Raw genomic sequence first — 14069 nt, forward strand, 5'->3', positions numbered from 1 at the left:
TTTATTGGTTTGTTATTGCAGTGGTGTGATTAATGGATTATTTTTATTAAGTGTTTCAAAGGCTTATTAATGAGTAATATAGTTTCAGATGTCTTGCTGAACCAATTAAATCAACAACACAACCAAGCTGAGTATTTTATGGGGAAACCTTTTATCTCAATGTAAATGATATGCCAGTGCAATGAATACCATTGTTCATTATTATAATTGCCCAATGAGCCACACACCGCAACAACAACAAAAATAATAATAATTAGTTGTCCATTACTATTTTTTCCCCTGGGTGTGGTCATTATAGGGTTAATTACTTAGTTGTAATTTTTTGTTTTTTATTATTGTTTTTTTCCCTGGGTGTGGTCATTATAGGGTTATTTTATGTTTTATTATTGTTGTAATATTGTATTGATTTCTTTTGAAGTAATATTTGGATTTTTTTTTTGTCACTCTCAGTATTTGAACTGGTGAAATATGTGCTCCGGAACCAAAGGATGGAGCTAGTATTTTCCACGGACAAACGTACCTGATGTAAACATCCGGTGTCCACTACGTCAGAGACGCCAACATGGCGAGCAGGAGAGGTAATGCGAAGACCGGGGAGCAGTCTGACAAATATTCTGTTCTGCTGCCAACCTACAACGAGAGAGAAAACCTCCCATTGATTGTGTGGTTGCTGGTGAAGTACTTTGGCGAGAGGTAAGCGTGTTGTTATATACAGTCAATGGGCGCTATACAACGACTGTTGAAGTCCTAATGATGAGCTGTCAGTGACATCAGACTAATCACCTGACTGAGTCTCTGAGATTAACTTAAATATTTAGATTTAAGAAGAGCGTTCTTACTCAAATGGCCGTGTTTTAATGCAGTGGATACAACTACGAGATCATCGTGATTGATGATGGCAGTCCAGACGGGACGCTGCAGATCGCCGAGCAGCTGCAGAAGATCTACGGCGCTGACAAGATTGTGAGTTGTGCATTATAATAGACAGCACGTGACTGACAGCTTGTCGAAAGAAATCATGAAAATCTGGCATCTCTCTTCTTCTTAGCTCCTGAGACCGCGGGCAAAAAAACTGGGATTAGGTAAATTGGCTCACATTTCTTAATACTTCTTGGAGCTAAGTTATAGGAATAGCGAGACTGACGTTAATGTCGTTCCAGGAACGGCTTACATCCACGGCATTAAACACGCGTCTGGAAACTTTGTAATCATCATGGATGCAGATCTCTCTCATCATGTAAGTACTCTTCCATTGTATATTATTCATTTTTTAGATGATGGTGTTAATGTTTAAAATTTGTTGTCATTATGGGTTAAGTTATATCTATTGGTTTAAGTGGTATTATATTTGATCCCCTGCTGATTTTGTAAGTTTGCCCACTTACAAAGAAATAAAGGGTAGGTTTATTTTAACAGATAGAGACAGAATATAAACCGAAAAAAAATCCAGAAAAAACACATTATATAAATGTTAGAAATTGATTTGCATTTTAGTAAGTGAAATAATTATTTGATCCCCTACCAAACAGGAATAATTCTGGCTCCCACAGATTGGTTATGTGCCCATGTGGAACACAGATTAGTCCTGCCACTTTAAGAAGTTACTCCTAATGTCAGCTCGTTATGTGTGTAAGACACCTGTCCACACAATAAACTCTCCCACCACCACGGGCAAGACCAAAGAGCTGTCAAAGGATGTCAGAGACAAGGACCATCAGCAAAAAGCCTGCTGAGGAGGAGACAACTGCTGGTGCGAATATTCAGAAATAGAAGAAATACAAAAAACCCATCAAGTCTGTCAAACCTCAGCCTGGAGCTCAGTGCAAGATTTTTTTTTTCTCACTTCGTATTCCTAATTCCTTTTTATTTCATAATTATGGCTTTTAATGTTTATATATATATATATATATATATATATATATATATATATATATATATATATATATATATATATATATATATATATATATATATATATATATGTATGTATGTGTGTGTAGTCTGACCAATTCCTTAGTGAATAGTAAATTAATTTTAAGAGAAGGACCTAAGAGCCACTGGAAATGTCATGAAAATCGATGTTAAAAAAAAAAAGTGTTGGATAGCTTCAAGCATGTTTACTCACAGTTTTAAGGAATTTAAAATGGATCATTTGATCCTGCTTTCCCTAAATGAAACCTTCAGGAGCATTTGTGTACATTAAGTGTTTTTTTTTTTCTTCTCCCTCACAGCCAAAGTTTATCGCACAGTTCATTGAGTAAGTCATTTTCTTTCAATTACCTTATGCCTCTGCTGTTAAAAGACATTTTATCTGCTCATTGTATTGTGTAGTATAGTTTTGCTATAATAGCATTATCATGTGCTCTTGTATAACAGCCACTTTCCGGATTTTTCTTTTTTTTTTTTTTTTTTTCAGAAAACAGAAAGAAGGTGGATATGACCTGGTGTCTGGAACAAGGTACAGAGGAGACGGTGGTGTATATGGATGGGATCTGCGCCGGAAACTGATCAGGTGTGTGACTGGAAGCTACATTTTATAATAATATCCAACTATATAGAAATATTACAAATTTGAGACTGCATCTGTTACTGGCATATATGCATAGGTCAGGTTTCATTTTTCATGAAGAATTGATTTTATGGCACAAGATTACTTTTTTGTAATGATTGTTTTCTTTTAGTCGAGGTGCAAACTTTGTAACGCAAGTCCTGCTCAGACCAGGAGCATCTGATCTCACGGGGAGTTTTAGGTAAGGGCATGGTAATAAATTAATCTTTTGTTTTGTTTTGTTTTTAAACAATGTTTTTTTTATATTACAATATTGTATTATTGTCTCCTATCTTGTGTTCTATGTTTCAGGCTTTATAAGAAAGAGGTGCTTGAAAAATTAGTAGAGCAGTGTGTGTCAAAAGGCTATGTGTTCCAGATGGAGATGATTGTCCGTGCTAGACAACTGGGTTATACTGTTGGAGAGGTCAGCACACATCTCTCATTCCACATTTCTTATAAATCTTGTTAATAATTTAATGAATAAAATATAGTTTAGATTATACATTTACATAATGAGACTGTGAATTGTCTCGCTGTATTACACTGAACTTTATTTAATACATGCATTGATTTATAAATTCAAGTTAAGTATTTTTCAATCTATTTCAGTGTAGCAGACTGCATTATTTTATGATTATCTGAAAGTGGTCTCGTCTGTCTATTATGCAGGTTCCTATTTCATTTGTGGACCGTGTTTATGGGGAGTCCAAATTGGGTGGAAATGAAATTGTCTCCTTCCTGAAAGGATTGCTCACTCTTTTTGCCACTACATGATCTTTGACCTCATTTGGTTGTGTATAGTTTTGTGATATGAGGTCACCACTTATCACTGCAGTCGAATTGGAATTCACGCTTTCCAAGTAACACGTTCATTACAATGAGTTATTTGTCCCACATCAGGTTACAGTAGTGTTTGGATTGCTAGGATTTACCACTTTCCATTTTCCATTTGGTTTGGTTAATTACAAGACTATATGTTGAAATGTACATTAAAATGTTTAAAAAATCTACATTTTAATAAAAAGGACCAAATTGACAGTTATTATTATTATTATTATTATTATTATTTTTTGATAACAAAAAATTTGTTTTGGTTATAAAGGGTGTTTGTGTTTGGGGGTTTCATAGCCATAGCATAGAAAGGTTGTTTTTTTAGCAATGGAATTTTAGTGTTGTTGTTTAAAGAAAGAATTTTTTTGACAAAAAACTCTTAAAAAATGAATAACACAAGGAAACTTTTTTCACTATAAAGAACCTTTCCTGCAATGGAAAGTAGTACCATTGTAGGTAGAGGTAATGCTTAAACACGCTACTGTATGTAAATGGACCTTTTTAACAGCCTGAGAACCATTTTTTGGCTATAGAGGTTTATGCTTTGAAATAAACATTTAATGTTGCAGATCATTTGAGTTATGCAATGCATTTGGACATTTTCATCTGGATGTGTGTCCTTTATAAAATACTTTGGACTTGCATCAAAACTGATGAAGTTGTGTCATGCACTTAATTTCACACATAAGTCAGTGTCAGAAGAAAGCATCAGCCTACATCCTAAGAGCTACTGCCATCAATCTCTTGAGTGTCTACCCTGTCTTGTTGACATATCCAAAAGGAAATATTTTCTTCTCTCTCTGGGTGTAGAGTGTTACGTCCCAAATGACACCCTAACTAGTGTAATGCTCGTGCGAGTTTGATGCAGCCACCACCAAGGGGGGAATAACTCCAGAGCTCAAGGGCCAGAGGGTGGGGGAATCACCATGGCTCACAGTCTGCAACCCCAGCACTTCACATGCAGAAGTAGTCCCGGTGAGTTGCGCATGAGCGCAGTACAGCGCCACCACCCGAGCTCATGCCGCTCCGATGCTGGCTGGGTACTGAGGCACTGTATACATCCGACTCTCTGCGGGGGTAGATACCAGATGCAGAATTGACGCATACGCCTCTATCCAATCAAGTTTCGGCCGATGGCGCCCCCTATGGGTTCATTCCATGTAACTGCACCCAGGGGCTGTTTACACCAATTTCGGAAAAATGTAATAAAACATTTTATGCGCGCACAGACACACTTGTGCATATCAGGTAAGCTTAGATGGGGGGTAAATATTGGATTGGTAGTCGTCTGACACCACATAACCCCCCACCCACCGCCTCTCTCCGACAGTACAATGGTTTTTTTATGCTAATCAAACACACATGTCACTTCCGCCCCTTTTCACACGCCATTTTGGATAGTATAGGTACTGGACCGGGTCGTATTGTTTAAGTGGATGGCGGATTACGTTAATTGCTGTCAATTACACCGTCATCGTGCGTCTTCTGGACTGTGCATCATCGCAAACGCAGCACGCGCTCAGCGGGTCGCGCTCCTTCTCCCTCCGGGACCCCCGTAGACCGGCACAGACTCTGCTGGATGAGTTGCAGCAGCTCGTTCCCGGCAGACAGACAGCTCCGGGTCGGCCCGTGACAGGAGTCGAGCTCCCTCTTTCGGCGGTGTGTGTCCGCCTGGGAAGCGGAGGACGAGGCGCTCGGTTCGGGGGGCGGGAAAGTGACATTACGCGCTGCCACTAGCGGAGCGCGGGCCAGGTAACGTTCAACTCGCTCCCCGTCGTGCGTTTGGGGAACGAAACCGAATGAGAATTAACTAAGAAACCTGCTAACTCATTAATTATAAACGGAGGGAATCTGAAAGGACTTAACCAGACTCTCAGGTGGCAAACCTAGCCAATTGTTTGTGTCATACAGTTGTTAAACAGTTCTCTCAGGTCGTGAATTAATAAATAAAGTTTTTATTGATGTGTTCTTACCGTTGTAAGTGTAACTGAGGGTTTTATCGTTCACACAGACCCTAAATCCGAGCACTCGCTTCAGCCCGCAGTTAAATCTCCGTTTGCTGAACTCGTCACGAAAAGCTCGCGCTGCAACGAATCAATCGTTAAAGAGACAGTTAACCAAAGATAATAAAAATAAATAAATAAATTGTCATCGTTTATTCGCACTCACTCTTCTAAGCCTGTATGACTTTCTAATATAAGTTAAAGGAAATGTTAATCAGAATGACAGCCTCAGTCAGTTTTATTGTTTGGAAAAAAGATGCACTGAAAGTGAATGGTGACATTCTGTCTGACATCTTTTGTTTTTCGCAGATAAAAGAAAGTGGTGTATAAAGCATTATTAGGTTGAATAAGTGATTTATTTATTTATTTATTATTTCTCGTTATTGGTGAGTTGACCTTTTAATTTACGAATCAGTTGAGCGCGTGCAGTTTTACTAATAAGAAACCAAAGTTGGCGCTTGTAGGATTTGATTGCGCTTGGCATGTCAACAGACCAACGTGGGACTGGTCTTGGTCACTAATTGGTCAGTTGTTTTCCTCGTCAGTGTGTTGTCATACTCATGTACTTGCCTACTCGATTTTGCTCAGTATTTGTAATGATTTTTGTTCTTTGAATGGCAGGTTTGATATTTACTTTATTATTTACCATCCTGTGTAGTATGGGTGTCATTCAGCAAATTGCAGTGCTTGAATTGGACATTTTGACAGCTTATGTTTATCATGCTGTGTGTGTTTAATATATGCAATGCTATTTTCGCCACTGTAGCTGTGGTGTTGAAAAGATGATGCTGAATGTATTTGCCAGTAATATGTTTTTCTCATTAACACAGGATCCATGTTTTTTTGGATATGGACGGCCATGAGGCCGTTAATTACAATGTGACCGATATTTTAATTTTCTGTTTACGTATGTATGCAAACCAAGTCATCTGTATGCTAGGAGATCATCAGATAACCTCCACCCAGAGCGGACACTGCAGATATGGCTTTCCACACATTGGCCTCTGCTGCTGCCTCAACAGGAGGCGCCTTTCCAGGGCTGTAATGCAGAAGCCTGCACAAAAAAGGGAGTGGAAAAAGGGCAGGCAGAACAGGGAGAGGCTTATATAACATGGAGGAAGAGCTGTCCTCTAGCGCCATCTAGAAAGGATGGGAGAAAGTCAGTGAGGCGATGAGGAACGCCTAACCAAAGAGAGAGAGCCCCTATTCAGTGCTGAAGTGAAACTGCTGCTCTTTGTTCGAGCAGGGTGTACCGTATGATGCTTGTGATTGGTGACGCCAAGAGCTGATGCAGGTTTTCCATGAAGGCAGGTCAGATAGGTACATGACCTTTGACCTTAGTTGAACTTTGATCTCATTTTTGCGGGCTGCTGTGGGATTGGCCTGATTTAGCGTTGCAGTTGAGCATGTTTGGCTCTTCATGTACAGTTTTCGTTATTGCACAGATCTGCAATGCTGGTACTGTAGAAAGTTGGCCACAGATTCATTGGATGCGTTCGTGTTTTTCGGTTGTGCAATCGTATTTTGAATTGATGCCATCCCATAGACATCAAGTGCTGAAGCCCTTGTGCTTGGTGCTTGGAAAGATTTTGCTTTTGCTTTGGTATTACATGTAAAATAGATTTAATATATATAATCACACTACTATTGAGATGCAGAAAATTGTTAGAGTAAAGATGCACCAGAAGTGACAGTTGATTTCTGTTTCAAGTAAATGATGTTCTTTTGAACTTTGTTCATCTAAGAATCCTGAAAAATAAAGCATAAAATGAAGCATTTCCACAAAAAACTTTAAGCAGCACGGCAGTTTTTGGAATAATAATAATAATAATAATAATAATAATAAATGTTAAAATAAAATGTTAATAATATAAATGTAAAAAAAACTTTAAAATGTTAGTAATAAAATGTTAATAATAGTAAAAAAAATTTTTTTTTTTTAAAAATAGCATATTAAAATAATTTTTGAAGGGTCATGTGACACTGAAGACTGGATTATTGGTCCTAAAACTCTTGCCATCACAGGATTAAATTAATTTTAAAACTTATTAAAATTACAATTTTATGCATTAATGCATTCACTTCCTTTTTAACAAAACTTGTAAGGTTGTGTCAGTTTGTTTAGATCAACTATAGACTACCACATAGGCCTATACCTCAGACAGAGGTTTATTTTTTATTTTTTAATCTTCACCTCATACATTGACTCTCCTTATTCTCATTGACATTCTCGTTTGTAGAAGTACCTTTGATGATAATTGCATGCCACCATACAAAGGCCGCAAATTAGTTTCCTGTTGTGAAATGACTTTGAAATTTAATTCATAAATGCATTTGTTGGTTGTGGCTTTTGATGAAGAAATAGAAGTTGGCAAACACTATTGTAAAATAAGAAAAGTGATATTGCATGGTCTCAAAAGTAAGTTGGCTTTTTTCCCAGGCTGTGATGAGAAAGATGCTCTCTGACTCATTTGTTTTGCTTTAGACCTTTTCCTCTCCTAGTGACCGTTTCTCTGACATGAGCTTGTGTTTATGATTTGGATTAAGGTGCATTTAAACAGTCAAATTGATAGTGTCACAGCAAGATATATTTTAATATACTATTCATGTATTATTCATGTTCTCTGAAGTCATTCAAACAATACAAAATGTGTATTATTCATTCATGATGGCAATAATGTGATGAATTTATTTTTAGGTGGCAGAATGTTTCAACTCCCAGTGAACAACCTCAGCAGTCTAAGGAAAGCTAGGAAGAATGTGAAAAAAGTGCTGGGTGACATTGGCTTGGAGTTTTGCAGGGAGCACATTGATGTAAGTAAATTTCTCTAATTAAAATGTTAAAATTGGCAAGGAAGTACATGCTCACTACCATGGACCATCTGAGTCCCTTTAAGACGGCTCCAAATGGTTTAGTGTTTTTTTTTTTTAGATTACATTCTGTGTCACCGTGTTACCAAAAGCTCTGTAGCTGTGAAATCTGTGAAATTTGCTTGTTTGTATGCTTTTACCATTCATCTTCTAAACTTGAGTCTTAACAGTACTTTTTTGCTAACACAATAACGCATATGGTGTAGTGTCTTTAGATTATGAAGTAGGCCCATGTGAACTTTTGGTATTTGAGATTGCCAGAAATAAAGCCGCCTCCCTTGTTTTTGATAAATCCACTACTTTAGTTGCCTGATAAAATTACTACATCTTCCACAAGTTCCATTTATTCCAATATTCTAAAACAACACCACAAAGGAAAATCTGTGTGAAAGTGAAACATTTGTAATATTTATAATAAAAGGCTGTATTTTATGATTTGTGTCTGATCAAATAAAGTGACAGCGTGAATATCAGTGATTTATAATGCACATTTTGGCCATTACATTTCCTAAAAACCATACCTAGTATCTAGTTGCTTGCTTATGAACTATAAGAGAAAGAGCTATTTTATTAACATCTCTGATTCAAACCTCAAATAGCAGAGTTAGGAAGTTTAGAATTGTTTTCTGCTAATCAGTTTGTGTGAACTGATTGATGCAGTTCATTAATTTTTTTTCTCAGTCTTTATTCGTTTTACACTAAAGTACATGTGCAAAGCATTTGAAAAATTTCTTCTACAAAGACTTTTTATATGTATTCTTTTTCCCCTCCAGGACTATAAGGAATTTGTTCCCAATGAGTTCTACATTAAGAACACCACATGGGACGATGTGTGCATGTGGGATCCCTCAATGACCAAATCACAAGTGAGTTATAACTTATACAATCTTACTAGAGCACAGGGAAAGCATTTTTTAATTAATAATTTGTGTCTATTTTTTTAAAACCCATCTCGGTTTTTTCTTTACCCATTTGTCCTCTTTGTCTTTTTAGGATTACCGCTCAAAGCCGTTCTGTTGTTCAGGATGTACATTCTCCTCCAAGTTTTTCTCCGCCTACAAGAGTCACTTTCGTAATGTGCACAGCGAGGACTTTGAAAACCGCATTCTCCTTAACTGCCCCTATTGCACTTACAATGGGAACAAAAAGACTTTGGAGACACACATCAGACTGTTTCATATGCCCAACAATGTCATGCGCCAGAATGCTGGAGGACTTCAGGGGGCAGGGGTTGGCTTGAAGGATGGTGCTCGTCTGGATAAGACACGCGACAATATAGAGCAAGCAGTGTACTACTGCAAGAAATGCACTTACAGGGACCCGCTGTATAATGTGGTGCGAAAGCATATCTACCGGGAACATTTCCAGCACGTAGCGGCACCGTACTTAGTGAGGCCTGGTGAGAAGACAACACCAGCCAATGGGACAACTGCAGGCTCTGGAACAGGAAGCAATGCTGATTCTGGTAGTACCAACAGTACGAGCACAGCCATCCACTGCAAACGGTGCCTCTTTGTACCTCGTACCTATGAAGCCCTTGTGCAGCATGTCATTGAGGACCATGAGCGCATTGGTTATCAAGTTACTGCTATGATTGGACACACCAATGTTGTGGTACCTCGGGCGAAGCCTGTGATTATGGTGTCCGCTAAAGCTCAGGGTGATAAGGGCATCATTGGTGTAATGCCAAAGGGTACAGTCATGACTGGAGTACGGCCTTTATCTGCTCAGCAGCTGAGTCGTATTGTTATTCCTAAAGGGAGTTTGAACTCAAGTGGGCTTCTGTCAGGTATTCACCTGAAGCAGGGGGCATTTGGTCTGAAGCCAGGGACTACACAATCCTTGACCATTGGGGGACAACAGGTGCAGCTTTCAGTCCCACAGCAGTCTCAATCAAGCAAACCGCAGCTTTCTGCTAGTCTTCGTAGTTCAGTTTCTGTATCATCATCCACTTCCATACTAAAGATTCCTCAACTGAACTCTCGAGTTCAGGCAGCAGCTACTACGGTGTCATCTGTTACTTCCAAGAAGGGCAACTCTGTCATCGGCACATCGTACACTCAAAAATGGAAGATCTGCACCATCTGCAATGAGCTCTTCCCAGAAAATGTGTATAGTTCGCATTTTGAAAAGGAGCACAAAGCGGAGAAGGTACCGGCGGTGGCCAACTACATCATGAAAATTCACAACTTTACTAGTAAATGCTTATACTGTAACCGGTACCTACCTAGCGACACACTTCTTAACCACATGTTGATACATGGCTTATCTTGCCCGCACTGCAGGGCCACGTTCAATGATGTGGAAAAAATGGTGACTCACATGCGAGGGGTGCATCCCAATGAATCTGTTGGGCCACGGACAGAATCCCCACTTACATTTGACCTCACGCTTCAGCAGGGAAATCCCAAGAATGTCCAGCTGATCGTCACCACATATAACATGCGGGATGCCCCAGAAGAATCGGTGGCATTTCACGCTCAAAACAATGCATTACCACCATCATTGCAGGTGAACAAACCGGTTATGCCACCAGTCCCAAAGATACCCCAAGATGCCTCAGACGCTATACCACCTAAGGCTACACTGCAAGCGGCTGTACCTTATAAGAAGGATGTAGGCAAAACACTTTGTCCTCTCTGCTTTTCAATTCTTAAGGGACCTATTTCAGATTCTCTAGCTCACCATTTGCGTGACCGCCATCAAGTTATACAAACGGTTCATCCTGTGGAGAAGAAGTTGACCTACAAATGCATCCATTGCCTTGGTGTCTACACTAGTAACATGACGGCTTCCACAATTACTTTGCATCTCGTGCACTGTCGTGGTGTCAGCAAAACTCAGAATGGACGACCTGCTCCATCCGCAAGAGTTGCACAGGCCCAGGGGGCTGGTCTCAAACGGGCAGGTTTAGCAAACTTCGACCAAACTGAGCCAAAGAGACGGAAATCTGCAACCGATGATCAGACTGGGCATAGCCCACCACTTTCAACTGACAAACAAGATGAACCTGTAGTCTTTGCCTTGGACCCGAAGGGTTACGAGAATGAGTCCTATGAGACACGAAAAGCTTTCCTCACTCAGTACTTCAACAAGCAGCCTTACCCCACTCGTCGAGAGGTGGAGAAGCTTGCGTCCAGTCTTTGGCTTTGGAAATCTGACATTGCGAGCCACTTCTCAAATCGAAGGAGGAGATGTATGCTGAATTGTGAGACCTTAAACACTCGGGTCCTGCTGGGATTTAAAATGGAAGACATTACAGATTTGCAACATCCCATGAACTTTGAGTCAAAGTGCTATTTCAAGAACCATAACCGTGAACATAAAAGACGAACTACTAGATATCGGATAGGCCGATCTGCCAATGCCATTCGCTTTCGGCAAAAAGCTACAACCAATGGTGACCTGCAGCAGAAGCATGGGACGCTAGCAAGGGTTTCCGCCAAAGCCTCACTCTACTCCAATGGTCAAAAGGACATCATGGGGAGCAACTGCAGTGATTCAATGAAGAGCACCTTAAAACCTGGAGCACTTGTCAATTCTGAACCAATTGCTGTGGACTCTGACAGTGATAATGAGGAGAATGTGCAGACTGCACAGTCACTTGGAAGGGTGGAACCAGAGACAAATGATCAAGTGGATGGGAGTGACTCTGACATCGGGGAGGACACCCACAGCGAAAACGGTTATGGGTCAAAAGACTTGTTAAATGAAACAAAACGGCAAAAGGGAGAGTGCCAGTCAGGTATCACAAACAAGCTTGAACAATCAGAGACCCAGTTAACCAAGCAACAGGTCTGATTTCTGGACCGGGTTAATAAAATGCACATGTATACTTTTGCGTTATGTTTGACCTAAACCAACAATGCTGCCTCATTGAACTTCTAGGCCTTGGTTACAGACAGTAGCTGTAAGGTTCTGCTTTTCCATCAACTCCTAAAGCCATTTGAGAAAGGCAAAAAAAAGTCATATTTCACATTTTGAAATATGAAGATGAATGCAAATTTTTATTGTGAAGCTGGGGTCAACTTTTCCTCAGGATATAGGGAAAGAAAACGCTCAACATTTACCAAACAATACATGATTTGCCTTCAGTTTATGATTCTTTAACATAACCAGAAACTTAATTGTTCAGCCGTTAGTGTGGCAAATGGAGTGTTTATTAGTGTCAACAGGTATTCTTGAATTTCAGGTTATCACATAGTATCGGTAGTGTATATTTGTACAGTCTTTTAGATATGTCTAAGGAGATGTGGAGGTGTACTCACTGATGAAAAAAAAGATTTGCTATACTTGTTATGCTCACGCTTAATGGTCATATGTTCTACTTTGGTTCACATAGACAATGGATCTGGCTTCGGTGGCTGTTTTTCCTGTTTACTTTTATTAACAAAAGTATAGCATTTTGCTAAAAATATATCAAAGTATAAATAATGCAAAATAAAAGAACATAATCTCTTGCTTTTGTTTTGCCTGTTTATAACTGAAGCATCTTTTTTTATAAATATGTATTTACCATCCTGTAACTTGTTTTGCTTCCAGAGCAGCTTTTCATACATCCACATCTGCTCTAACGTAAGAGTATATGGCAGTTAAATTGACCACTGTAGCATTGTGCTAGTAGATTAGCCTGTATTTGTTTCAGCCTCCGCTGACTGTTTTCTTTTTCAACAGTTACACACTTTTACTTCTCCAGCTGGGCTTCTGCTGTGACCTGGGGTTTGACCTCCAGTCTATGTTGTTGTTTTTTTTGTCACCTTTATTCTGTTTTTCTTTGTCACTGCAAACATTTCTAAACAATAAAGTGTTGTATTGTCCTTCTTACAATGTTTCTAACCCTGGCCAGTCTGTATTTTCTTTGTCTTTTTTGCTGTTTTGGTCCGCTGCAAACTACATGTTTCAGGGCTGACATTTTTTTCTTTAATTTTGGGGACTAATATTGTAAAGTATGCTGTATAATATTCAAAAAATATATTATTTTATCTTTTAAGCAATGGTGTTTAAACTTGGGATTATTCTGGACAAAAAGTAACGTGTACAGTAATGAAGATTTAATTAAATCGTATAGGCTGCATGCATCAAATCACTGTGATTTATATTTTTTTACTTTACACGTTTTTAAAATTAAAATGATTCACAACCCATTTCATGGCTGTAATATAACATCTCTGAGTAAAATGGGATATTTATTCACTGGATTGTTAAAAAGGGTCTCTAAATGACAAGTTTAAAGAGGTGAGGGATTGAAAAACAAAAGAGGCTTCTACTTTCAGGTAAGACAAGAGGACTGAGATTGTCATCAGCCCAGATTGATTGAAATCTATATGCTATTCACGCTAAAGAAAAGTTTTTGAACTCTATACCATGAATCATGTCAATTGTGACCCTGAGGTCAATCTACTCATGTCTTTAAAGAGAATAAGGGACTTCAAAATGGAGGGATAGTCACTCTCAAATGACTTCTTTCCTGCTATGCAAGTCTGAGGGAAAGAGAGCAGCATGTGTGCTCCAGTTATTGGGTGTGGGAGGGTTGGGGACAGAGGCTGAAAGGAGACATACTGTATCATGCTGGCTGATGAATGTCTATGATGTCCACAGAGCAGTACCAAAATGGGGGAGGAGAACGTGAGAATGTCTGTGGGAAAACTCTATAGTGCCCCCTGCAGCCAAAGAGGAGCTCTGCCACTTCTGATGGAGAATCCTGACTTCAGCTAATACTGAATCACTGCTGCGCATGCACATGTTTGTTCAGCTGAAATCTGATTTTTCTTCCGAGCTATTATGTGATGGTGATGAAGGTATAGTCAACTAAT

At 39.2% G+C, this 14069-nt stretch overlaps 2 protein-coding genes across 2 annotated transcripts; both read left to right on the forward strand.

The window, feature by feature from the left end:
- Positions 1-493: 493 nt before the first annotated feature.
- dpm1 (dolichyl-phosphate mannosyltransferase subunit 1, catalytic) lies at positions 494-3587 on the forward strand. The gene is made up of 9 exons (XM_042751235.1): positions 494-693; positions 864-963; positions 1049-1082; positions 1161-1237; positions 2232-2257; positions 2417-2512; positions 2682-2750; positions 2861-2975; positions 3221-3587. Exons 1-9 carry the CDS (start codon positions 563-565, stop codon positions 3323-3325), a joined length of 753 nt encoding a protein of 250 aa, XP_042607169.1. The 5' UTR covers positions 494-562; the 3' UTR covers positions 3326-3587.
- Positions 3588-3775: 188 nt separating this feature from the next.
- adnpb (activity-dependent neuroprotector homeobox b) lies at positions 3776-13080 on the forward strand. Its single transcript, XM_042750258.1, has 4 exons — positions 3776-5134; positions 8084-8199; positions 9030-9122; positions 9250-13080. Exons 2-4 carry the CDS (start codon positions 8092-8094, stop codon positions 12055-12057), a joined length of 3009 nt encoding a protein of 1002 aa, XP_042606192.1. The 5' UTR covers positions 3776-5134; positions 8084-8091; the 3' UTR covers positions 12058-13080.
- Positions 13081-14069: the final 989 nt, after the last annotated feature.

Source organism: Cyprinus carpio, chromosome B23, assembly GCF_018340385.1.
Source record: "Cyprinus carpio isolate SPL01 chromosome B23, ASM1834038v1, whole genome shotgun sequence".
NCBI classification, from domain to species: domain Eukaryota; kingdom Metazoa; phylum Chordata; class Actinopteri; order Cypriniformes; family Cyprinidae; genus Cyprinus; species Cyprinus carpio.